At 39.8% G+C, this 27,978-nt stretch overlaps 1 protein-coding gene across 1 annotated transcript in view; it reads right to left on the bottom strand.

Moving 5' to 3' along the window:
• Positions 1–11,874, bottom strand: part of ZNF283 (zinc finger protein 283) — a 16,233-nt gene extending 4,359 nt beyond the window's left edge. The window contains exons 1-5 of the mRNA XM_010852559.1: positions 11,624–11,874; positions 10,263–10,321; positions 9,527–9,614; positions 7,099–7,225; positions 4–350 (exon numbers count right to left, since the gene is read on the bottom strand). Of these exons, the coding sequence (XP_010850861.1) occupies positions 4–350; positions 7,099–7,225; positions 9,527–9,614; positions 10,263–10,276 (576 nt within the window). The 5' untranslated portion in view covers positions 10,277–10,321; positions 11,624–11,874. The remainder of the gene's footprint in view (positions 1–3; positions 351–7,098; positions 7,226–9,526; positions 9,615–10,262; positions 10,322–11,623) is intronic.
• Positions 11,875–27,978: the final 16,104 nt, after the last annotated feature.

Here is a 27,978-nt window from a genome sequence, read left to right as displayed (position 1 = left end):
CATATGAATTCTCTCATGTTGAACAAGTTTTGAGCCATGTCTGTAAGCCTTCCCACATTCCTTACAAATGTAAGGTTTTTCTTGATTAGGAGTTCTTTGATGTGCAATAAGAGATTCATGCTTTTTGTAAGTGGGCATTTTTTCATAGCTGATTATCACTTGACTGAACAATCTCTCTTGGTGTTCCTGGAGCCCCTTGAATCTGCTCTTACACTTCCAGTTATTTTTGAAAATGGATGCCTCGAGCTCAATGGTTTTACTTCTTTCCTTTATCTTCCACTGGGAAAAATTTATTTCAAAAATGTCCTTTTTTGAAAATGTATTTTTTGTCTCATATGTCGACTCCAAATCTGAAAGAAAACAAGAAAACCACAACATTTTATTTCCTTTACCAGAAAAAAAAGTCCTTTATACTAGAAGTAAAGACAAATTGAAAATAATACTCATAAGTGAACTGCATCAGGAGACTTAGTAAATTCCTAAGCACAAGCCTCTCTCCTGTCTAACAACAAATTCAGTTGTGATTTTTCAGCTCTTCTGATCTCATTGTTCTTTTTTTTGGGGGGGTGGGGCTTTTTTTTTTTATTTATTTTTTATTAAAGGATAATTGCTTTACAGAATTTTGTTGTTTTCTGTCATCATCATGTTCTGATTTGACAGTTTTCTGGAGGATTCCACAAAGGTCATTTTAACAAGTTCCTCATCATCTTCCTTTGTAAAGTCTCTTAAACTAAAATGTGCCCTTCCACCAATCAAGTCACTGGGCAAAGGATATTAGGATCTGAATTCAGGGCTGCTAAGGTGAGTGGAATTTGTGATTCAAGGTTTATCAAAGGAGAAGCCATGCAAAGGAGCCCCAGGAACCTATGCAGGGGTTCTTCCTTGGATCTGTAACCAAATATTATGCATCACAAGGTGCCTGGGGTATTGACTACAACCAGAGATTCTAGAAGTTGCACACTGGAAGTCAACCCAGTTCAAATGGAAAGACCTCAATGAACACTCCCAAGCATCTACTTTGAGGTCTCTGAAAGACCATATACTGAAAGTAAGAACCATACCCTGGAGCAATAGTTCTCAAACTTTTTGGTCTCAGTAGACTCTTATACTCTTCAATATTGGTGAATCCCTTGCTTGCGCATGTGTAAGTATATCTGAAATACAAAGTATACAAATCTAGTGTTTTTGCCTATTGGTGATTGTATAATACCTTGGTAAGCTAATAAATGTTGGATGAGCACTGTGGAAATGATTGTGGGAAGCAATTTTAATCAACAATAATTGGGCACAGGCCTAAACTGCACTGACTATTGCTATTTTATTTAATAATTTCTTATTGTTTTATATACAATAACATTTGGATGTGAAGACTGTGTGTATATCCAAAAGGAAGCCAGTATTTAAACTGACCAACCTAATATTACAATTACTTTGAGATGACCAAATGTAAACTAAAAGGAGTGCACTTATTTACAACTTAGCCTCAATAAGTAGTTCAACAAATAAGAATTGAGCTTCCATTATAATTACTTGGTATTTGAATGTTTTTGTTTAAGGCTCAACAGTGATAGTAAATGAACAGAAGTTTAGCTTCTTTTTAGATGTTAAAAAAAAAAAGCATTGAGGACCCAAAAGAGCTTTTGTTTATGTAGGCTATATCTTTTGAAATTAACCATATTAGAAATTAAAACTGAGAAATTAAAAGTTATTAATTTATTTAAAAATGATAAATCATTAATGTTAAATAACACATTTTATGAAAAGTAACCATATTTGGAAGAAAAATTCCAAAACAAAAAATTAATGAATAACTTCTTAAAATATTTTGTAAGTCTCTTTAATATCTGGCTTAACAGAGGACAACTGGATTCTTTTGCATTCAAACTGTGGCAATGCTATTTTGGTTGAAGAAATAGCACTGAAGAAAATAGCATATGAAGAAAATCCAGCCTCTAACAGATATATAATTATAAAATAGCAGAATATTCTATGAGCTTGTTTAGGTAATAGTGGATGCTATTCTTTGATACAGTAAAACATGAGAAGTGATGGTTTCTTAAAAGGTTAGTTCCAAGGTGGAGTATGCAACCATACCCATGAACTTTTCATATTATGTTACAGAATCCATTACACTTTAGATGATTTTCTTTTATCCATGCATAATTCTGTAATATCATGCACTGGTCATTTGAAAACTACTGGTTCACTGAATTCTGCAGATATTTGAAATGCTGACGTATTTCATTACATAATATCGAAGAAAACCATAAGTTAAAAATATATCTACCTCACCAGAAAAATATTTACTGGGAAGCTGTAAAGTTCAAAATAATGGATATAAGCTTCACACAATTCTAATTTTTACTTGAAAGTTTAAATTTTATCATTGGCAATAAATACTCTTAGTTGTTCTTAAAGTGACATGCTCATTTAGAAGAAAATGTTTTCCAACTACTCAAGCCTTCAACCATAGTGTGCCTGTCAGTCATTCTTTCAAGGAAAAAAAAAGGGGTGTTCCATGAAAAAAGCAGCTAGTTTAACTCATAATTCAAACAATGACACAGGCAGTTTCCTGCAAGGTAACCACTACACTTCAGTATACAGCAGAAGAGCTTAATGAAGACTTTCCATCTCATCACACATAATATTTTCAAAACGCATCCTCAAGGATCAGTTTTTAATAAAATGAGGCCCAGAGCAGGATCTGAAGGTCGGCCAGCACGAGGACAGTCACAATGTAAAAAGGTTTTCTCATGTCAGGAGTCAGAATGCAAGCAAGGTAAGGACAAGTGTTCATGTGCTGAGTGACTTGGCATGGGTTGTCACAGTCCAAGTGGGATAAGAAAGGCAATCACGTGATCAAGGTGGTGGTGGCAGTGGTAACAGAAGACTGGTTAGTCACAGAGAGTTTGATCAAATAAATACAGTCATCCCTTGGTGGTTATCTTGGGGGATTGGTCCCAGAACCCACCTCAGGTACCCAAGGATGCAAAGTCCCATAGTTGACCCTCCTTTTCCATGGATGTAGAACCTGTGGAAACGGAGAGTCTACTGTATATTTCTTGACAAAAATCTGCATATAAGTGGACCTTCATGGTTCAAACCCATGTTGTTCAAGGGTCAACTATAAATAGATTAAGAATAATGGAACCCATGTTTTTCATTGTCAGAAAAGGGAGTTAGAAATATGGAAGGTGAATAAGCTGAAATGAAACCTGTAGTGTTGAAAAGGAACTGGAGACATCTGTGTGAACTCATGGGATAGATGTAAATGTGTGTACATACATGCATGCTGCATATAAACATATTCTCTTCCTACTCTGTTCACTGAGAGGGCCTAGGGACAGCCATTCCCCAGCAGCAATGAGCAAATCTAGCACTCAGATTCTGGCTTCTAAATACCATACTCAACTAAAAGGAACCAGGGCACCTTGAAGAAAAGGCTGACTTTAGGGCTGGAACATGGAGTTATGTCAGAAAATAAGGTGTTCTAAGTGTGATGGAGACATGCCAAAGGACACAGAAGCTACTATTTAGAGGGTTCCCACCCACCTCTGGAACCAGCTCATATATTTTGAGCTTCAAAATAAATAATGGGAAGAACAAATTACAACCTACTGACTAGAAATCCAACATATGAATAAACCGAAAGTTTGAAGAGGAATACAACATTTAATAGCCTCAAAGTTCCTCCTCATAAAAGTCTCATTAAAGGGGTTAATTTCCAAAATATACAAACAGCTCATACAACTCAATAAAAACAAACAACCCAATCAAAAAATGGACACAAGATCTAAATAGACATTTCTCCAAAGAACACATACAGATAGCCAACAGGGACATAAAAAAATGCTCTACATCACTAATTACTACAGAAATGCACAACAAAACTGCACTGAGGCACCCCTTCATACCAGTCAGAATGGCCACCACAAAAGTCTATACGTAATAAATGCTGGAGACAGTGTGGAGAAAAGGGAACCCTCATACACTGTTGGTGGGAATATAAAATGGTACAGTCACTACGGAGAACAAAAACAGAGGTTCCTTAAAAAAAATAAAAATAGAGCAATTATTATTATTCAGTAATCCCACTCCTGGGCATATATCTTGAAAAGACAAAAACTCTAATTCAAAAAGATACATGTACCCCATGTGCATAGCAGCATTATTTATAATAGCCAAGACATGGAAACAACCCAAATGCCCATCAATAGACAACTGGTTTAAGAGGATATGATATATATACACACAATGGAATATTACTTAGCCATAAAAAGGAATGAAATATTGTCGTTTCCAGCAACATGGATGGTGCTAGAGAATATCATACTAAGTAAAGTAAGTCAAACAGAGGAAGACAAATATTATATGACATCACTTATATGTGGAATCTAAGAAATAATACAAATGAATCTATATACAAAAGAGAAACAGAGACATAGAAAAGAAACTTATGGTTACCAAAGGGGAAAGTCAGGGGAGGAAGAAATTAAGAGTATGGGATTAACAAAACTACTATACACAGAATAGAAAAACAATAAGCATTTACTGTATAGCACAGGGAACTATAGTCAATATCTTGTAATAACCTATAATGGAACACAATCTGAAATATATATATATATACACACACATATATATGTATAACTTAATCACTTTGCTATATACTTGAAACATAATATTGTAAATTTTTATTCAAGAAATAAGGAATGTAAATCAAGAAAAGATGAATGGTTTCAGACTGAAACTAAACAATCCAAATTCCTATGAAAACAACAACACAACTGTATATTATCTAACCCGTGTTTATCTCCAGGACCAGTACACACTCCTTTACTAACTCTACCCTTCTTAGAGTTCTTTCAATAAAGTTCCTTACCACCTTCAGGACCTTTGCCCTTCAGTTCACAGGTATTCATATAACCTGATTCTAGACCTCACATTTCTATTCAAAAAAGCTTTCCCTGACCCCCTTATCTGAATTAGCTGTATCAGTTCCCATCATTTTCTGTTCTCTTATGCTGCCTGCCTCTCATGAACATGTTTCATTACATGATACTATTTATCTATTTATTTACTTATTTATGTTTCTCCCCAATGACACAAAGTACACAAGAATGAGCAAGTTATCAGTCTTGTTCCTGATGGTATTAATAGTGCCCAGTATGCAGCCTGGCTAGGAGTAGGAACTCCAAATATGTGGTGAATTGATGAACGAGTATGTATATTCATTCACATACACAAATGCAAAACAGCTGGAAAATAGCTATATCCAACATATAAGTAAAATAGTTCCAACGAGAACAAAAAAGAATTCCTCACTGAAATGGGAGGGAAATAGAAGAAGAGAAACAAGGAGTCTCAGAAATGAGATCAGGATGAAGTTTCTCTGGTAGCTCAAACTGAGATCTCTATCTTCTCCCAGGTGTCAGGCCTTCACTCCACAGGCCTTGGTCCTTCATAAGGAACTTCCAAACACCATCCCAGCTGTTCCCTTTCTCCTCCTGTGTGACCTGTGAGGTTGTTCCCTGGGCTGATGGCTCCCTCCTGCCTTTGCCTTCCTGGGATCTAACTTCTTGCACCTCCTCACATCCCCAGCAATTATCCAGGGCTCTTCTCCTTAGAAATGGAGTGTCTGCTTGCAGGAAAAGAAATCTCAAATGGTGCAGAGATTTTTGTTTGTTTGTTTTTTTAATTATAAGTGCAAAACATTTGGTTAAATTTGCAATAAAGGTAAAAATAATATTGACAAAGACTCCAGAGAAGAGCGAAACAGTGGGAATGAACATGAGATCATATAAAGTAGAAAAATGACCTTGTTTTAGGCTCATTCAGGTTCTACCTCTTTTGAGCAAACAGAACACATAATGGTGATTTTAAAACACAGATTCTAGAGCCAGACTTCTTAGGTTCAACTGTTGCCACTGTGTCCCCACCAGCTGTGTGACCTTGGGAGGTCATTTAAACTGTGTATGTGCCTCAGTAATCTCATCTATAAAAAGGGTTAAAAATAGTACCTACCTCATGGGAATGTTGTAAAAGTTAAAAACATTCATGTATTTGCTCTGCTCAGTACAGGGCCTGGTTTTTAGTAAGCATAACGTTAACTATTAATGTTATTATTGTTACTGTTGTTATTTTGCTAAGGTGAAAACAAGTTTTGTGAGACATTTCTAGGATTTAACTCAGTGTAGGATTTAACTTTGTCAAGTGCAAAGTTCAGATTGTAATTTTCAACTTCAAATATGTTGGAAGTAAAGGAACATGTTCACTTAGCATGCAATGAATTTCTGTTCATTCAATCCACCACTCTATTAAAGTAGAGAGGTTCTTCTGAGAGCCACAGTGTATCAGGATTTTGTTTCTAGCTGTACTTCCCATATGTGGGTCAGAACATAACAAAGGGGAGCAATTCTTTAAGGTGAATAAAAATCACCAGGGACCATAAGTAAATACAGATGCTGGAGTAGGACCTGACAAGGTGCAATTTCTAACAAACCCTGGAAGAAGTTGATGATAGGTGTTTGTGTAACACTTAAAAATAAAAAAGTTAAAACCCCACGTAAACCAAATCATGGCTTCTAATCACTGAGAGAACAATCCACATTATTCCCCGAAACCAACACCACAGCCTGTCACCTAGGCTCTTCCTGTCTCCCTCACTCACTTCTGGGTACTCTCTCTTTCACTAACTCTCTTCTGGCCTTTCTATGGTCCCTCACACAAAAGAACCACACTATGACTAGCAAGGACAGAGATGACCTGTAGAAATGCTGACGTTAAACACAGCATGAAATGTGGTTTCTCTGACAGTAGTTATGAAATAAACATATGCCCCATAATACAAATCCAGCTCCTTGGTCATTGAAGAGACGCCACTGCAGAAAAGGCCAGAGGAGGGTTGAAGCTCCCTGAGGGATGGGATGATCAAGGTGCTCAATGAACCCACTTCTAAGCCAATGAATACCAACGCATTATTTTGAGAACATGAAGGTGAAATTCACCTGATTTCTTCAAAAAGAGCCCTGTAATTCCCAGTGGAGAAAGCTGATGTTGCAGATAGAAAAGTAAATTATTTCAGGCATATGACCTTACCCAGTGAGACCAAGTTGCTGTAGTTCTCCAACATCACATCCACATACAAGTCCCTCTGAGCAGGGTCCAGAAATTCCCACTCCTCCTGAGAGAAGTCAATGGCCACATCCCTGAATGTCACCATGCCCTAAAACCAAAAACCCACTCATTACTTGTGAAATTAAAGAAATTAAAAAAATATTCCCAAGAGGAAAAAAGAGAGGAGTATGAAGGATAACCTATAAGAAGAGAAAAATATAGCAACCAAGTCAGCTGAAAGCCTGTGAAACAGATGGGTAGGAAAAAGTAAGGAAATTAGTATGATTAAAGCAGAGTGTCTACACGTTCAAAAAGAAACCTGTTATCGCAGAAAGAACTTCCTGTATACTGTGAGATAATTCAGCTTCCCAGATCTGTCTGATATGCATAAAATAATCCTAGTTTCTCCTCTATTAAATAAAAAGTGTGTTGTGGGAAGGGACAGGGATGTTTATGGGTGTGTATACATACATACAACCTGCTATGTGCCCACTTCATAAATTCTTTATATATAGGAATTGCTACACCATCTTGTCCCTTTAAAAAAATATGAAAAAAACCCCACTTTTCCCAAATGTACTATAAAATCTCTTATTTTAGAAAAATGATTTCCATTAAATTAAAGATTACCATTAAACCTCAAGTGAATCATTCTCTTAGATTATATCATAGGCATTTTCCTTTTTCTTCTTATATTAATTTTTTACTGAAGTATAGTTGATTTATAATATTGTGCTAGTTGCAGGTATTGGAGAAGGCAATGGCACCCCACTCCAGTACTCTTGCCTGGAAAATCCCATGGATGGAGGAGCCTGGTAGGCTGCAGTCCATGGGGTCGCCAAGAGTCAGACACGACTGAGCGACTTCACTTTCACTTTTCCTTTCATGCATTGGAGAAGGAAATGGCAACCCACTCCAGTGTTCTTGCCTGGAGAATCCCAGGGATGGGGGAGCCTGGTGGGCTGCCGTCTATGGGGTCGCACAGAGTCAGACACGACTGAAGTGACAGCAGCAACAGCAGCAGTTTCAGGTATATAGCACACGGATTTCAGATTCTTTTCCCTTATAGGTAATTATAAAATACTGAGTATAGTTCCCTGTGGTTAGCATTTTTTTCTTATTATGATGAATTTAATACATAAAACATTTTTATTAGATGCAACTCAGTTCATCATATGAATGTACAAGATTAATAACTATTACACATTTAGGGTGAACAAAACTTTTAAAGAGTTTCTTAATTCCAGGAGTCTGTTATCATCCAGTATTTAAGAATCTGGATCCTCTTCTTATGTGGTACCATCAACCATCCATCGCTTAACACATTCCTTGTTCTCAAGTTGGAAGATACGGATAGAAGATCATGACATGACACAGATGTCACAACCTGGTCAATAACAAAATGGACTTTGACACTGGTGTTTATTGATAAGGGAATCCCTGGAAAGAACCACTTACTCCCCACTCTAATCCTGAAAGTTCACAAAACATGTGATCTCATACAAACTGAAGCTGAAACTAAGAAATCCTATATTCTATGTTATCTTTCTGGAAAACTCAGGTCTGTGTAGAAGTTCCAAGTTTTCCTGTGTGATCCAAAGGAACCCTCATCACTAACTCATCACACCACAGACCTGTCATGGGAATGAGAAACCCTAATAAGGGAAACGGGGCAGCCCTGGCTGAACGAAGATGGAAGTAATAACAAAAGGCAAGACTTAAGACAGCCTGATATGGATCTGTGCCAGTTAAACACCAAAGCTCTACCAGAGAATACACAATTGAAACTCTTCCCATGGGTGACCATTCAGCTGGCTAAGGGCAGAGCACCCTGACCCGCTTCTTTGATAGCTGTATATTGGCCTGAAAAAGGAAAACTATTGAGGAAACTTTATCCGTTTTTTTTCTAGATAGAACATGAATTAATCAGCATCTTGGCTTGCAAAAGGAAAACTGGTGCTTTCCAAAGGTCTTAAGTCTTCATTCTCTCCTCTTTCCTCCTCTTATATGAATCCTCTTCATGCCTTTGAAAGATGATGAACTCAACCTACTGTTGGTTTTCCTAGTATATAAATAAAAGCGAACTGATTGTTCAGTATATTTCTTTGTGTTATTCTTGGACAGATGCTCAAATATTTCCCTTAGAGGACTCCATCCCTTCACTGCTCTTGATGGAAGACTGAGCCACAGGAGATGTTGAGTTAAGTGGTTGATGAATACGATGGTGCTGATTGGAAATGGCACAGAGGGCAGATGCTGGGATATTTGGCATCACCCTTTACTGGAACAGGAAGAACTGAGAAGGAGGTTCAAGGAGGGGGTTCTGTTAAGTAGAAAGCTTTAGGGTAATTCAGGAAAAGATCCACATGACCTAAACATCACAACATGTCAAGGAGAAAGACCAACTTACGTCAGTCATGGTTCTAGAATCCCAGGAACTAATTAGTGCTCCATAGAGTTCCTCTATTGGTGAAGCACAGAGTCCAGAAAAGCCAGAGCTGCAGAAGGAAAAAGAAGCTTTAGTCCAGGTGTGCTGAAGTGAGCCTGTCCTGACTTAAACAACTGAATAAAAAGACATCAAAATAATAAGAATGATTAACTCTATGGGATATAATTTTAACTTCCTTTTCTATACACTTCCCAGATTGGTGAATGTTTTGCAACAAACCTGTGTTAACTCTGAAATCAGAAAAATAAAAGTGAAAGTTGCTCAGTCGTGTCCAATTCTTTGCGACCCCATGGACTGTAGTCTGCCAGGCTCCTCTGTCCGTGGAATTCTTCAGGCACAAATACTGGAGTGGGTAGCTGTTCCATTCTCCAGGGGATCTTTCCAACCCAGGGACTGAACCCAGGTCTCCCACATCGCAGGCAGATTCTTTTCCATCTTGAGCTACCAGCGAAGCCCAAGAATACTGGAGTGAGCAGCCTATCCCTTCGCCAGGAAGTTTCCTGACCCAGGAGTCAAACTGGGGTCTCCTGAATTGCAGGTGAATTTTTACCAGCTGAGCTACCAGGGAAGCCCAATTAGAAAAATAAAGATATTTCCAAATGTAAAAAATTGAGTGATAGGGAATTCAGTCATGAAGAAAAATGAACCAACAGGCCCAACACTGAAAATCAGTGGGTCTGAAACAAATGACACCTACCAGCTCCTCAACATCTTGTAGCTGTAGCACAGTGAGACACTTTCACTGTCAAGATTCTCCTGTGAATGAATACAAATTATTTTTTCCCTTCAAAGTTAGAGCAGGGAAATCTACACACATAAACACAACAATATTTCCTACAGAGTAGATACTTAACCAGTGTGGCTACACCATTCTCATTCTTCACTGAATGGTCAATTTAAAACATTTGGATATAATCCTTGAAAAATGCCTTCCAATGCATTCGAGGATTTGAACAATTTGCCATATGAACAGATGGCTACTGACTGAGGAGAAGGACAATAGGGGGTCTCTGGGGAGAGGGCTGCATCAGCGTGGTGGGTCATTCACCAGAAGGCCCAGGACAGACACTACTAATGGAGATACTTAACGTCAAGGAAAACAAAAATTCTCATAATTATAAACAAAGGTGGGACTTCCCTGGCAGTCCAGTGGTTAGGACTTCACCTTCCAATCCAGGGAGTGTGAGCTCGATCCCTCTGGCCAAAAAAACCAAAACATATAACAGGAGCAACGTTGTAACAAATTCAATAAAGACTTAAAAAAGAGAAGCAGAGAGAGATAAGAAACAAAGGGAACTATGAATTAAAAAAAGAAAGACAAATTCACCTGAACCTTGATTTCTAAGTATGCAACACAAAAAATATACAACAGTTCTTTCCTACTTCTCAGGGTCGTCTCAGAAACCCAGCAGCACCGGAGGTGGTGGAGGAGATGGGGGTGAGGGGGTCGGTAGGGACGGCGAGAAGGGATGAGAAGAAATCGTGAGACACCAGAATTCCTTGGAACACAGACAGACCTAACTAAAAACAAACAAAACACTCTCCGGGGGCACATCTGCCGTCGTCCACACACAAACAAACGGAATTAAAGGGGAAGCTGCAACTCAGCTGAGAGCAATTCCTGGGGACAGAGGTCTGGCTGCCGTGGTGCTGACACGTGAAGCTGGCCCCGCAAAGAGGAATCGTACACATCTTCCCAGGAGACTGTGATGAGGACGCTTCCAGATGTAAAACTGTAAAATTCTCAAGACTCGATCTGTGTCTTCTTGCCGGAAACACACATTCTAAGGCTTAATACAGGGCTTCTTTTCTTGTGGTCACTTAACTCAGGCAGCGACTGAGGGAACCTAGAGCGTCCGCCAAAGCAAACCACAAGTACTAACAAGACCACGCACCTCGTCACTTTGTCACACAATCCCAATCTCGCACACCGTTAGGGAGACATACTCTGGCTCTGTCACGCCGTCTGTCACACACCATTTTTCTCAGACTCTCGCTCACACACCAGGCTTGAGGTTCCGGACACCACACAACCTGTCAGCCGCCGGGCCTTCTCACCTCGAGCGCCTCCCTCCCTCACTGCCGTTTCTGACAGGGCGCTGGAGAAGTCCGCTGAGCCCTCCCACCCTGACTGGGGGCTGACCACTTCCTCCAACTCGTCCAACTCACCACGCAGAGTCCAAAAATCTCGGAAACACCGGAAAGAGACCCAGAGACTGAGGTTAGTTTAGGCCCAGAGGTTCATGGGAAATAAGAGCCCGAAAATCCTCAGAGGCTCTAGCCCAGCACTTCGAAGCGCTCTCCGCAAACTCGCCCCGCCCGGAGAGGATTTGTGCCGAAAGACTTCTGGGAAATGTAGTCCGGGGCCAGCGAATCCCCCGGAAGATGGGAACCTGGACCTTCATCCCAGCATGCAACTTGGCTCAGCCTGTCAGGGGCGCCTTTTCTAAAGCCAATCTGAATTTCTGATCTTTGCCGGAGAGAGAAGAGTATTGGCCGAACCTAGTGGCTTCGTTGTCTTTGGTGTGGCTGAGGGAAAGTTAAGAAGTTGTCAATGAAGGTCTAGGAAGGCATTCTCAAGTCCAGGGCAGGTGGAGATGGGGGTTATGATAGCTTACCTTGAACGATGTCGGATTTGTGATCTCCGAAAAAGATTCAGTTTCAGGACCAGAGACCAGGCTTGATCATTCACGAGCTTTTGTGTAGCAGAGTTTTATTAAAGTATGAAAAGGGACAGAGAAAGCTTCTGACATAGACATCAGAAAGTGGACGGAGAGTCCCCCCCTCGCTAGTCTTAGCAAGGGAGCTATATACTTTTTAAATTGGTCATTGCAATAAATCAAAAGAATGTCTCAAGATTGTAAAGGTCTTACTAGGCCCACTCCCACAATTTGCATTTTAAGATGACAGGATTAGTTCAGTTCAGTTCAGTTGCTCAGTCGTGTCTGACGTATTGCAACTCCACAGACTGCAGCACACCAGGCCTTCCTGTCCATCACCGGCTCCTGGAGGTTACTCAGACTTATGTCCATTGAGTCGGTGATGCCACCCAAACATCTCATCCTCTGTCGTCCCCTTCTCCTCCTGCTTTGAATCTTTCCCAGCATCAGGGTCTTTTCAAATGAGTCAGTTCTTTGCATCAGGTGGCCAAAGTGTTGGAGTTTCAACATCAGTCCTTCCAATGAATATTCAGGACTGATTTCCTTTAGGATAGACTGGTTGGATCTCCTTGCAGTCCAACAGACTCTCAAGAGTCTTCTCCAACAACACAGTTCAAAAGCATCAATTCTTTGGCGCTCAGCTTTCTTTATAGTCCAATTCTCACATCCATACACAACTATTGGAAAAACCATAGCCTTGACTAGACACACCTTTGTTGGCAAAGTAATGTCTCTGCTTTTCATTATGCTATCTAGGTTGGTCATAAATTTCCTTCCAAGGAGCAAGCATCTTTAAATTTTATGGCTGCAGTCACCATCTGCAGTGATTTTGGAGCCCCCCAAAATAAAGTCTGTCACTGTTTCCACTGTTTATTTGCCATGAAGTGATGGGACCAGATGCCATGATCTTAGTTTTCTGAATGTTGAGCTTGAAGCCAATTTTTTCACTCTCCTCTTTCACTTTCATCAAGAGGCTCTTTGATTCTTCTTCGCTTTCTGCCATAAGGGTGGTGTCATCTGCATATCTAAGGTTATTGATATTTCTCCTGGCAATCTTGATTCCAGCCTGTGTTTCATCCAGCCTAGCATTTTTCATGAGGTACTCTGCATATAAGTTAAATAAGCAGGGTGACAATATACAGCCTTGACACACTCCTTTACCAATGTGGAACCAGTCTGTTATTCCATATCCAGTTCTAACTGTTGCTTCCTGACCTGCATACAGATTTCTCAAGAGGCAGGTCAAGTGGTCTGGTATTCCCACCTCTTTAAGAATTTTCCAGTTTGTTGTGACCCACACAGTCAAGGGTTGTAACATAGTCAATAAAGCAGAAATAGATGTTTTTCTGGAACTCTCTTGCTTTTTCAATGATCCAATGGATGTTTGCAATTTGATCTCTGGTTCCTCTGCCTTTTCTAAAACCAGCTTGAACATCTGAAAATTTATGGTTCACATACTGTTGAAGCCTGGCTTGGAGAATTTTGAGCATGACTTTACTAGCGTGTGAGATGAGTGCACTCATGTGGTAGTTTGAGCATTCTTTGGCATTTTCTTTCTTTGGGATTGGAATGAAAACTGACCTTTTCCAGTCCTGTGGCCACTGCTGAGTTCCAAATTTGCTGGCATATTGACTGCGGCACTTTCACAGCATCATCTTTTAGGATTTGAAATAGCTCAACTGGAATTCCATCACCTCCACCAGCCCTCCTAAGGCTCGCTTGACTTCGAATTCCAGGATGTCTGGCTCTAGGTGAGTGATCACACCATCGTGATTATCTGGGTCATGAAGATCTTTTTTGTATAGTTCTTCTGTGTATTCTTGCCACCTCGTCTTAATATCTTCTGCTTCTGTTAGGTCCCTACCATTTCTGTCCTTTGTGTGCCCATTTTTGCGTAATATGTTCCCTTGGCATCTCTAATTTTCTTGAAGAGATCTCTAATCTTCCCATGCTATTGTGTTCCTCTATTTCTTTGCATTGATCACTGAGGAAGGCTTTCTTATCTCTTCTTGCTATTCTTTGGAACTCTGCATTCAGATGCTTATAGCTTTCCTTTTCTCCTTTGCCTTTCACTTTTCTTTTCACAGCTATTTGTAAGGCCTCCTCAGACAACCATTTTGCCTGTTTGCATTTCTTTTTCTTGGTGATGGTCTTGATCTCTGCCTCCTGTACAATGTCACAAACCTCCATTCATAGTTCTCCAGGCACTCTATCAGATTGAATCCCTTGAATCTATTTGTCACTTCCACTATACAATCATAAGGGATTTGATTTAGGTCATGCCTGAATGGCCTAGTGGTTTTCCCTACTTTCTTCAGTTTAAGTCTGAATTTGGCAATAAGAAGTTCATGATCTGAGCCACAGTCAGTTCCCAGTCTTGTTTTTGCTGACTGTATAGAGCTTCTCCATCTTTGGCTGCAAAGAATATAATCAGTCTGATTTCGGTGTTGACCATCTGGTGATGTCCATGTGTAGAGTCTTCTCTTGTGTTGTTGGAAGAGGGTGTTTGCTATGACCAGTGCATTCTCTTGGAAAAACTCTATTAGCCTTTGCCCTGCTTCCTTCTGTACTTCAAGACCAAATTTGCCTGTTACTCTAGGTATTTCTTAACTTCCTACTTTTGCATTCCAGTCCCCTATAATGAAAAGGGCATCTTTTTGGGTGTTAGTTCTAGAAGATCTTGTAGGTCTTCATTAGAACTGTTCAACTTCAGCTTCTTCAGCATTACTAGTCAGGGCATAGACTTGGATTACTGATATTGAATGGTTTGTCTTGGAAATGAACAGAGATATAATATATATTTTAAGATGACAGGGTTAGTCAGAAAGTTCTCAAGAAGGAGAAATATGTCCACAAGCAGGATACATTGTTGTTATATTATCATTGGTACAGAGTTTAAGGCAGAACATATCCTTGAGCAAGATGAGTTGTTTTGTTGTGCAATCATCAGCTCTGGGCTTAAAGAACAAAATGTTTGTCATTTTCTCCTCCTTGAGAACTCCAGACCCCTATCTCCTCCTCTGAGACCTCGGACTTCTTGTCAACCTACCTAGGAATTGATTCTCTCAGTTAGGGGGCTTAGGCCTCAGTGAGCTGAGGCATCTGGGGTAAAAGTTGTGGAAATGACCCTGAGCTGGGCCATGACGAGCTTGCCTGGGTATGAAAGACTGGAGCAGGGTCTGGCAGTTGAAAAGATGAGTGTGTATTGCCTTAGGTGAGCCTGTGGATGCAATTCGATGTCTGGAACACTGTAGAGTTGTTTATATTGATGGGATAGTTGCTGCAAATGTGAATCTCTGTTTCCTAGGCTTCCCTGGTGGCTCAGCTGGTAAAGAATCTCCCTGCAATGTGGGAGACCTGGGTTCGATCCCTGGGTTGGGAAGATCCCCTGGAGAAGGGAATGGCTACCCACTCCAGTATTCTTGCCTGGAGAATTCCATGGACTGTATACTCCATGGGGTTGCAAAGAGTTGGACACAACTGAGCAACTTTCACTTTCAAGGCGGTTTGTATTAAAGATTATATGCCACTGTTGGGAAGCAACAATAAATGGTCATGAATGGATGTGACCATGGGGACCTGTGAGAAGAACAGAGACTTGAGGTCTGTGTCTTTGTGTATTTCTATTAATGTCAGTAACTGAACATGACAGTATTTGTGAGATGTTTTTTCTGATAGGTTTTTCTTTTGTGTGTGTACCATGGTGATTGTGAAAATGGGACACTGTCCAGCTGGAATTGAAAAACAGTACAATGTTATCTAACTTGGCATGTTAGTTTTTTAGTTTGATTATCTACCAACCACTATATGTGCCTGGGAAATCATGACTGTGTGTTTTGATAGTGAATGACGTGACTGAGCAGGACAATAATCCAGTTTCATTACCTCGAAAATAGAATAGTGTCATTTCATCTTGTTGGAGAATCAAATTTAATATGCAGAAAAAGACTTGAAATTTATCTGCCAAAAGATTTGGGTATTTTATAATGAATCAAAGATGTTTTATGGGAAAGAATGCAAATCAGCATAACCTTGAAAAATAAAAAAGAAATCAAAGTAACAGCCAGTCATGGAATGGCTGAGGTAGGCTTCCACTCTTCTATGATGTTAAAGAAACTTGAGCAAATGATTTTGAAAACCGTGGACTAAAGAAATAAATTCCCACTTGTAGGGGCAGGTAGATTTCAGCAGAGCCCAGAATTAGGGAATCAGATGTCCTATCTTATGGGCCAGATAAGGGATGGAATCTGTTTGAGACGATGTAATTAGTCAGTCAAAAAACTACTTGTTTTATTTCCAAAAATGATCATTGCATTTTAAAATATTCTAAATATACAAAATCTAGTTTCATTTCTTAGACAGGACCTATGCCAGTTGCAATGCTGAACCAAAATATATATAGTTTCTTCTGTCAGACCTTTTTTTCTTATCTGAAATGGTAGATAAAAATAGATGAACAGTTAATGGGTATAGTATTAGGGGAGAAGATAAAATTTCTCTCTTATTGTAATTTCAGAATAAAAATCTAAGCATTCCTAAAAAAAAAAAAAAAAAGTATTTTCTTTTCTGACCTTTTTTTGTTGGTTGGTGTGTTTCTCTTCCAAAACTCTCTCTTTTGCTTCACCCTAATTGGTTTCCTGGGTGTTCACTGGAAGGACTGATGCTAAAGCTGAAACTCCAATACTTTGGCCACCTCATGCGAAGAGTTGACTCATTGGAAAAGACTCTGATGCTGGGAGGGATTGGGGGCAGGAGGAGAAGGGGACGACAGAGGATGAGATGGCTGGATGGCATCACTGACTCGATGGACATGAGTTTGAGTAAACTCCAGGAGTTGGTGATGGACAGGGAGGCCTGGTGTGCTGCAATTCATGGGGTCGCAAAGAGTCGGACACAACTGAGCGACTGAACTGAACTGAACTGAATTGGTTTCATCAAAATTTTCACTGTCATCAAAATCAGCAGCATTGATTTCACTACATTGCTTTCACTGTTTTCATTTCACTGCAATGACAAATCCAGAAATGAAATATGCCCATCAGAAGAGGAATAGTTGTGGAGTACCTATGCAGCGGGAGAGTGCACAGCAGTGAAAATTACTGAATTTAACAAATATGATGAGCAAAGAGTTATATATATACAATATAATTTCATTCATAAAACTTTAAAAAGAGGCTAAACAAGTGATATTTTGTACATAAGTGGTACATAATAAAAAACAAACATGATAAATTCAGGAATGTGGAAACTACAGGAAGACAGGAAGATGAAGAGATAAGTTGATGAAAGGATTTAAAGTTACTTTGTGTTTTCTATTTCTTGGGTTGTACTTACACAATTATATACTTTTAAAATATATTCATTAGTTATAAAGAATTTATCTGTGCTGAAATTTTAAACTTTCTGATATAGAAATTGAAGGCAACTGTGTTTGTATGGAGAAGGCAATGGCACCCTACTCCAGTACTCTTGCCTGGAAAATCCCATGGATGGGGGAGCCTGGTGGGCTGCCGTCTATGGGGTCACACAGAGTCGGACATGACTGAAGCAACTTAGCAGCAGCAGTGTTTGTATATGTATAAGTGTATGAACAAGAGCAAAGTTATGTATGCCAGACTTTTAACAATATTCTATGCCTGTTAAAAATGTCAAATACAGGACTTCCCTGGTGGTGTAGTGGATAAGAATCTGCCTGCCAATGCAGGGTACATGGGTTCGATACTTGGTCCAAGAACAATCCACATGCTGTGGAGCAATTAAGCCTGCACACCACAACTACTGTGCCTGAGTGCCCTAGAGCCTGTGCACCACAACAAGAGAAGCCATTGCAATGAGAAGCCAGTGCACCACAGGAGAGAAGCCCCTCCTCTCCACAACTAGAGAAAGCCCATGCAAAGCAACAAAGACGGAGCACAGCCAAAAATAAAAAAATAATTTAATAAAATTTTTTAAAATGTAAAATACATACATACACCTCCTACACCTCTTATTTACATGTATATGTGTCAGAAGAGACTGAGAGCTACTAAGAATCATTATAACAAGGCAATAGATGTCCAGGTGTTTTCACTTGATATTTTTATGCCCTACTTGAATTTTGGACAAAATCTATTTTAGGTAATTAAAGTATTGCCACCCATGCTTTGGGTCTTCCCTGGTGGCTCAGCCATAAAGAATCCCCCTGCCAATGCAGGAGATGTGGGTTCGATCCCTGGTCAGGAAGATCCCCTGGAGAAGGAGATGGCATCTCATGTACACAGGAACCTGGCAGGCTAGAGTCCATGAGGTTGCAAAGAGTTGGACACAACTTAGTGAGTAAACAACACCCATGCTTTCATTTTTAATTTGCATGGTATGTCTTTTTCCATACTTTCAGCCTCTCTGTGTCTAAATTTAAATTGAATCTCTTGTAGATAAAACATAGTTGGATCTTTTTTGTTTATTCTTTCAACAACTCTGTCTTTTGATAGGGAGGTTTAATCCATTGTTATCTAAAGTAATAATTAACAGGGAAGGACTTACTATTGTCATTTTGTTCATTGTTTTCTGTTTGTCTTACAGCTTTTTTGTCACTTTTCCCTTCTTGCTGTCTTCCTTTCTGTTTCATTGATTTGTGTGTGTGTGTGTAGCAATGTGGTCTGCTGTCTTTCTCATTTTCTTTTGTGTATCTTCTATATGCATATTCTTTCAGGTTACCATGATCTCACTGTGGATTACTTTGGATTCATCCTATTTTGAGTCTATATGGCTTCTTGAATCTTGATGTCATTTATTTTCCTGGATTTGGGAAGTTTGGGGCCATTATTTTTTTCTTTCTTTTTTTTTTAAATCCAGGTAACATTGGTTTATAACATTATGTTTCATGTGTATAACATTATATTTCTGTTTCTGTATGCACTTAGGCCTCCTTACCACCAAAAATTTAGCTTCCATCCATGACTTTACCGTTGACCGCCTTTGGGGAAGTGAAGATATTGAGTAATAGTCTCTGAACTGAGAAGAAACTTTGAGACTGGAATATTAAGCAGGCCACTACATAAAGTGCAATTTTACATAAAGTTCATTGTGGTTAACTTACATACAGGCAGGAAAGATCTGGTGGATGGATGATCCAGAAGCATTCACAGCCACACTCCATGTCATCAAAAAGGGTGTGGGGTAATTTAAAGGAGTCAAAGCTAAAAATAGAATTTGACTACCAAGTAAAAAGTACACCCACACTGACAGGAACGGGAGATTTTTTTCCTCTCTCTGATGGGTCTCATGACCACTGACCATCGGCACCAGCAAAGCATTCATCTATTTGCCTACTAGATGAAGGCAAGGGTAAAAATTGATAGAGAACTTATCTGGCTTGGGTGCATTCCTTGTGAGGAGGCTAAAGTTCAGTCACTCAGAAGGGGAAGAGGGTAGGACTGTGAGTCTGAGAATGAGCTGACAAAATGGAGTCAGTGTGGTCAAGCCAGACACCCCTTTTAACCACTTCACCTTCTCCTACCCACCAACCTACTCCTTCCCCTCTGGCAACCACCACTCTGCTCTCTATGTCTACGCATTTAGTTTGATTTGGCTTGTTCATTTGTTTTTTGATTCTTTTTTTTAATATCCCACAATATGCATGAAGCCATATGTTATTTGTCTTTCTCTGTCTGATTTATTTCACTTGGCATAATTCCCTCAAGGTCCATCCATGCAGTCTCAAAGGGCAGGATTTCACCTTTTTATGGCTCAATAATATTCCTGTGTATCTATGAATCTCCCACATCTTTGTCCATTCATCCATTAATAGGCACGTAGGTTGTTTCCATAATACTAAGATGAACATAGGGGTGCATATATCATTTCTGTTTCTTTTCTAAGGTTTCTAATGTTCTTATCCCTTCTTCCAGGGGGAAGGAGGAGAAGGGGACGACAGAGGATGAGATGGCTGGATGGCATCACCGACTCAATGGACGTGAGTTTGGGTGAACTCCTGGAGTTGGTGATGGACAAGGAGGCCTGGCGTGCTGCGATTCATGGGGTCGCAAAGAGTCGGACATGGCTGAGAGACTGAACTGAACTGAACTGAATGTTCTTATCCCTTCATCCAATTTCCTAGAGGTTCCTCCATTTTAATTTCCTACCACCCTACTGAATACTTCACCTCTTCTGTCATGTTTCTAAGTCCCAGTAGTCTTTTTGGTCTTCTATCATTCTTTTGATAGCATACTACCCTTGCCTTATGCATGTAATAGAGTTTCATATCTCACCAACAATATTGCTCACAAATTGTAAAATTTTAGCTTACTTCTTTAATATCCTTTTTCTTCCATGTTATTTTCCCCTATCTGTTTGTCTTTGTCTTTGTTTCAGGATAGAATGCTTCTTCAAGTGCTTGCTGGTCCTTAGCTGATCCATTTTAAGGATGAGGCCTTAAAAAGCTAAATCAAATTATATGTAGTAGGGCAAGAATAGTATCAAGTAGGTCTTCCACTGGAATTATTAATAGTTCCCTGTCATATAGGACAATGCCAAGTGTCAACAGAAGTGATCCCTTTTTTCTTGGGTAGAGGAAAACATATTGGCTGCATTGAAAGACAATATGCAAAGAGAAAATACAAAGGCATATAGAAAATTAAACTAAATCACAAATCACATTGAAAAATAATACATTTTAGATGAGTCTACAGTTAAACTCAGTCACCGAATATTGAGTGCTTAAAAAGTGTTGAATGAGTGGTAGCTATTTGTAAAAGGACTATTTGGAGATTTTTATTTTACCACAAATAACAAGGCAGGTTCTGAAGATTTGAGTATCACAGCTGATGAGCACAAAGGGGCTGAAAGCTGGAAAACAAGCAGCCAGGAATGCACTGACATTCACTAGTTGCAAGTTGGGGTTGACAAAGCAAGTCATATAAAGTGATAAGATGGAGGAGAGAGAATAAAAGGAAACAAATGAGCTCACCAGAAGCAGGACAGTGCGAATGGCAAAAGCCTCCTGGGATGCTCTGGGAGAGAGACTATTGTGGTAAATATACCGGACTCTCTGCTTATGTCTTTGCAGGAAGAGCACTATGGAACCACTGGCCCAACCCATGTTTACCAAAAACAACATATCAAGGAAAGGAAACAGGAATGCATAGATTGAGGTCAAAAATGAATCAGGCATTTTTGCAGAACACAATCCAAAACTTTGATTTTCTGTTACATTTGCAGTAATTATCTGGTGAGTCAGTTTCATGGGCACAACAACATTTATCAGGAGATGAACAATCCAACAGAGGAAACAGGCAGGTTTAACAAATTTTGGAGCTTCAAGTTTGAGTTTCGCCCACTCGGAATTACTAGGGCTGATTGTGATAGCCTGGAAGCCACTCAAGAGGCAGGTGGTACAGAGGGAAACCCCCCGGGCCACTCTGTGAGTATAAAAGCTAACCTTACATTCAGCTTCTCCCAGGAAATGTTTCAAACCAAAAGCATCCAGTGTCTGAGGGATTCCCCTAGAGAAAAGGACCAGGGAGTTGGCTAAGGTCAATTGATTGAGAATTACATTTGTGGGCCTCTGACTGTGTTTTGTGAACAAGGTCAACATATAAAAATAAAGGAGTGAAAAATTCCCTAAGAGCCCAACTCCAGTCTGGAAGAGAAAGAGAATCCCCAATACCAACTCACCAGGAGCCATAATGTCAACATCCAGCAGCTTATTTTATTCAAAGCCAGATGGTCTAGAGGGAAAGATAAGATGTGTATTATTTTTCCTTCATGTGGCAAATTTTACCTTGATTCGTATTTTTAAAATCCTACTTCAGATTTGGGTATACATATATTGATTAAAACTATCTTGAAAGAATAAACTAGCTATTTTCCAAGTTGTAAATGATTTGCTACCATTTTATGTAGGGTATGTGGTTTTTCTAGTAGTCATGAACAGATGTGAGAGTTGGACCATAAAGAAGGCTGAGCACCAAAGAATTGATGCTTTCAGACTGTGGTGTTGGAGAAGACTCTTGAGAGTCCCTTGGACTGCAAGGAGATCAAACCAGTCCATCCTAAAGGAAATCAATCCTAAATAGTCATTGGAAGGATTGATGCTGAAGCTGAAGCTCCAATACTTTGGTCACCTAATGTGAAGAGCTGACTCACTGGAAAAGACCCTGATGCTAGGAAAAGTTGAAGGCAAAAGAATGGGGCAGCAGAGGGTGAGATGATTGGATGACATCATTGACTCAATGGACAGGAGTTTCAGCAAATTCTGGGAGATAGTGAAGGACGGGGAAGCCTGGAGTGCTGCAGTCCATGGCATTGCAGAGTCTCACACAACTTAGCAATTGAAGAACAGCAATGTGGATATGTATTTATGAATGATGTTTGTCTAAACATAGGCTACACAGTGGCAGAAAATGGGCAGTTATGGCACCAATATGTCTCTTCTTTTTCCCATTCTGTGGTTTATAAATTTTAGATTAAATGCCAACTTCTGAACAATCTAGATTTTTTTTTTTTGGTTTCTTTTAAAAAATTAGAAAATGCTATAGTCATGGCCAGTGTTTTCCCATGAAAAATGGTAAATGGAGCTAGGTAATTTCACCTCTATTGACTGGAAAGGCATCCTCTAATTCATTGTAGCCTCATGAAACAGACTTTATTTATTCATGTTAATGGCTTAACCTTGTAGGATTTTTTTTTTTTTCCACATCGTGCAGCATGGGGTATCTTAGTTCCCCAACTGGGGATCAAACCTGTTGCCCCTGCATTGGAAGCAAAGAGTCTTAACCACTAGACCACCAGGAAATTCCCTTAACCCTGTAGGATTTCAAACTGACAATTTCCTTTTTATAGTAAAAGGCTTTAGGAAATAGAAGGACACAAGATGCAGTTTAACAGATATCTATCTGAAGAATGTCACTGAGTTCCCAAAATAAACAAAATATAGAGAATTTGAGTAACATGCTCAGCCTGCCTGATTTGATAGATTTAAAGGAATAATTTTAAACTGTGAAAAAATATTTAATTAACTTATGTATTTTGCTTAATTTTGCTTAGGACAGTAGAGGGAACATAGCATGAAGATAAAAGAATAAATTAATAAAATAGAAATATAAGTAACTATACTTGATAAAAGTAGAAAAGATGTAAACAAGACTAATATTGGTAAATGTGGTCAAGAAAGATGATAATTTTAGAGAGAGACCTTTGATATTCTACACTTGTTGCTCCCTGTATAGTATTTCAAGGATATATATTGACCCAATATCCATAATATTAGATAATAATATCCTAGGTGGGGATTTCCCTGGTGGTCCAATGAGTGGCTAAGACTCCAGCTTCCAATATAGGGGGCCCAGTTTCCATCCTTGGTCAGGAAACAACATCTCACATGCCAAAAGTAATTAAGAGTTCATATGTCACAGTTAAAAGATCCTGCATGCACTGTTTACAATAGCTAGGACATGGACGCAACCTAGATGTCCATCAGCAGATGAATGGATAAGAAAGTTGTGGTACATATACACAATGGAACATTACTCAGCTGTTAAAAAGAATGCATTTGAGTCAGTTCGAATGGGGTGGATGAAACTGGAGCCTATTATACAGAGTGAAGTAAGTCAGAAAGAAAAATACCAATATAGTATATTAACAAATATTTATGGAATTTAAAAAGATGGTAATGATGACCCTATATGAGAGACAGCAAAAGAGACACAGATGTAAAGAACAGTCTTTGGGACTCTGTGAGAGAAAGCGAGGGTGGGATGATTTGAGAGCATAGCATTTAAAACATGTATATTACCATATGTGAAATAGATGACAAGTCCAAGTTCGATGCATGAAATAGGGCACTAAAAGCCAGTGCACTGGGACAACCCAGAGGGATGGAATGGGGAGGGAGGTGGGAGGGGAGTTCAGGACAGGGCGACACATGTACATGGCTGATTCATGTCAATGTATGGCAAAAACCACCACAATATTGTAAAGTAATTAGCCTCCAATTATAATAAATAAATTAATTTTAAAAATAAATAAAATAAAACATAAAAAAGAAAAAAAGATCCTGTATACCATAACTAAGACCCAGTGCAGCCAAATAAATAATAACATAAATTGTTGTTGTTTAGTTGCTAAGTTGAGTCTGATTCTTTTGTGACTCCATGTAAGCCCTCCAGGTTTCTCTGTCCCTGGGATTTCCCAGGCAAGAATACTGGAGCAGGTTGCCATTTCTTACTCCAGGGGAATCTTCCTGACCCAGGAATTGAACCCATGTCTCCTGCATTGCCAGGCAGATTCTTTACCACTGAGTCACCATGGAAGGCAAATCAAATAAATAATTTTTTTTTAATCCCAAGTGACGTGACTTTGGAGGGGTTGATCCAGGAAAATTAAAAGCCTTGCTGAATTGAGAAAATTATGAAAACAGATGTAGGTTACCAACTCTCCCCAGATACTCACTCCTTTCTTTCTCCACCAAACCCCAGGGTGGCAGATGATGGAAGAAATCTCCCTACCAAGTTCTGCTTCTTTAGGTTTTAAAGTGGAGTCCCTGGCAGGGAATTGGCAATCAATAGAGTGATCCATGGGCTTTCCTGGTGGCTTAGTGGGTAAGGAACCTGCCTGCAATGCAGGGGACCTGAGTTCTATCCCTGGGTCAGGAAGATCCCCTGGAGAAGTTAATGGCAACCCACTCCTGTATTCTTGCCTGGGAAATCCTTGGACAGAGAAGCCTGGTGGGCTACAGTCCATGGGGTTGCAAAAGTTGGACAGGACATAGTGACTAAACTACTACCACCACCAGAGTGATCCACAGTCATTCTGTGGAACTTGAGGCCTTCCAGTCTACAGCCCTTCCCCTCTCCTCTGCCTACACTCAACAAGGGCACAAACCGGAGCCTTGTTGTGACCTTTCCACAAGGGAGATTACCAGTCAGGAATGGAAAATAGATGCTCACAGACTAAAAGAGTTAAGGGAGGGAATGACACTTCTCTAATTAAAAAAAAAAAAATGTACATACTTTGACTTTTTTAAAAACATGTTTAAAACGTTCTACATTTTCCAAGAATAAAATAAAATCAGAAAGGATGGGAAAGGATTAAAAAAAAACTAAAATTGAAACCAATGAACCCAATTGGACTTCAATGACTACGATAACCGCACTGAGGAAAGAACGAAAAGAAAACAAGACAATATTTGAATAGACACCCTCAGTCTTGGGTGAGGTAGGTGGTGGAAGAGAACAGCAAATTAACTGCAAACAAATCTGGAACTCCGTTTAGTAGGTGTGTTTTCTGTGGTTGAAGCAATTCTGAAACTGTATTTTGCTGCACCAAAAATGTGAATAAATGTGTTGATGCTGGGAGCCAGTGTTCTCATTGAGGTAGAAAAGACACATTCAGTAGCAATTCAATAGGAATATTGCAAGAAGAAAGGCAAAAATGCACCCCTGGAGTTTGATTAGAGCCCCTTTTCATTCTAAACCTTTCTGGCTTGGAAAATTAATTGTTTGTTCATGCTAAGCATAAACTCTGGAAGTCATGGAGGGGGAGGTATGACTGACTCAAACGTGTGTGTCGAGTACATAAAAACAGGGGAAGATGGCAATGTTCTAAGTATAGTACTTCGTGTAATACTTTAACTTACTAATTTCTCTTTTAAAATGGGCTTCCCTGATAACTCAGCTGGGAAAGAATCTGCCTGCAATGCAGAAGACCCTGGTTTGATTCCTGGGTCATGAAGATTCCCTGGAGAAGGGAATGGCTACCCACTCCAGTATCCTTGCCTGGAGAATTAAACCAAGGGAGGAAGGCAATGTTCTAAGTATAGTACTTTATGTAATAGTGTAACTTACTAATTTCTCTTTAAAAATAAATGTTGGGATTTTCCTGGCAGTCCAGTGGTTAAGACTCCGTGTTTCCACTGCAGGGAGCATGGGTTTGATCACTGGTCGGGAAACTAAGGTCCTTCAAGCTGTATGGTGGGGAATAAAGAAATAAAAGAGGTGTTATTATCATCATCTGTTACAGATGAGAAAAACTTAATAAATTACCTAAAATTACAGGACAGTGATGTAGGAACCTTTGAACCCAAACATGGCTTCTCCGTGTCTCCTACTCTCAACTCCTACTTTACAGCTAAGCACAAAACCTTCTCAGAAAAGGAGGAATTAAACAGCGTCTTACTTTCAAAGGCTCAGGTACATGCCTTTTGTAGTTCTGAGGAAGGAGCTGCTGTATTTGAAGGGGGCGAGGTGGGGGGGTGGCTATAGATTAGCAGTATGACCTTAAAGTCCATTTTTACTATGTTGCCGGGAGCCAGCACGGGAGTTCCCACCCATGACAAAGGTCACGCGGAGAGGCCTGATATGCAAAGGCGAGTCAGGGCTCAAGGGGCCCCCCGGACCTGCCCGAGCATCTACCCCAAAACCAAAATCTGTCTGTTTTACTATTTTACGACTTTCACCAACTCTTCTGACATTAACAGGGAGTTATCCCCGACCACCTTTCTCTGTAAGAAAATCAATTTAGAGCTCTAGTTAATAAGTCTCCTGGGCATAATAGGAGTGTTTCAATTCAAACCCCCTGATGACTTTCTAGCTTGCCTGACAGGTTTGTTCAGATTCACAGCCTCCCAACCAAGAGAGGCACAGGAAGCTTAAGGTATTCTAACAATGCAGAGCTTCTCAGAGTTAAAATTGTTAGAATAGAGCTAGTAGAGGATTTCTTTGTTGAGCTAATGCTTGCTGCCAAATTTCCATATCCCTTACCTACTGTCTCCCTGGGAGTGTATTGATTAATATAGTTGGTGTATAGAAATGTAAGTAGTAGCTTTAATGTTTGTAACCTTGGACCCTTGAGTTAATTCTTTTCTTGTTATAGCCCACCACACTTTTGCCCTATAGGAATGCAACTTTATCTAATGCTTTCGGAGGGTGGCGCCTGACTTTAGAATAATCACCTTGAGAGAAAAATAAGTTTTCTGAAGAAAGGGTCATAAAATGTTAACAGACCTCCTGGCCAGAAGATGATGTAAATCACCTAAAACTTTTGCATATGATAAATTTGCAGAAAGAAAGCCTGGCTTCGATAAGGATCAAGGACTGCTGACCTTGAATGACTCTACCTCTTCCCCCCATTATCCTCTATGCACAACTTAAGGTATAAAAACTACTTTGGGGAAAAAAAAAAAAACTACTTTGGGAAATAAAGTGCGGGCCTTGCTCACTGAAGCTCGGTTTCCCCGTGTCGTTCTTTCTTGTTTTCTTTTCCTCCTTTTCTCTTCTGATCTTCCTTCAGGACATTTAATTGGAGCGTGGGGTTCCTCTGGGACTACTTATTTGTCTGGGCTTCTAAGACCCACTCGAGAAGGCGCCCAAGGTGGGGCACCTTCCTCTATTTGAGAGAGCGCCTGCGGCCTCCGTAGTCAGAGCAAGTTTGGTGCTACGAACTTTATTGATTTCCCGCGTAAACCAGTTATAATGAGCCTCTAATAAATCTCTCAGCCTTCGCTATTCTAATCGCCAACGCCGTCCTCCCGAGGGAATCCCTGGCTCCTACCGGGGCTGGACCCCGGTACTATGTTATGGTAAAGGGCAAAAAAAAAAAAAAGGAAAAAAAGGAAGGGAGGGAGGAGGAACGGAGGAAGGAGGAGAGATGTCATTTTCAATGATTCCCGTCAATCAGTTTCCAAATATCCAAGAATAATGGCCCATGGGAAGACCTCCATGCCATTTCCGGTTTCCAGTGCCAAGCACATGATGCTGAAGGAACCCCCACCCCACC

This window comes from Bison bison, unplaced genomic scaffold, assembly GCF_000754665.1.
Source record: "Bison bison bison isolate TAMUID 2011002044 unplaced genomic scaffold, Bison_UMD1.0 scf7180017864313, whole genome shotgun sequence".
Taxonomy (NCBI): Eukaryota; Metazoa; Chordata; class Mammalia; order Artiodactyla; family Bovidae; genus Bison; species Bison bison.
The sequence above is the reverse complement of the archived record's forward strand: the minus strand, read 5'-3'. Positions and strand labels throughout refer to the sequence as shown.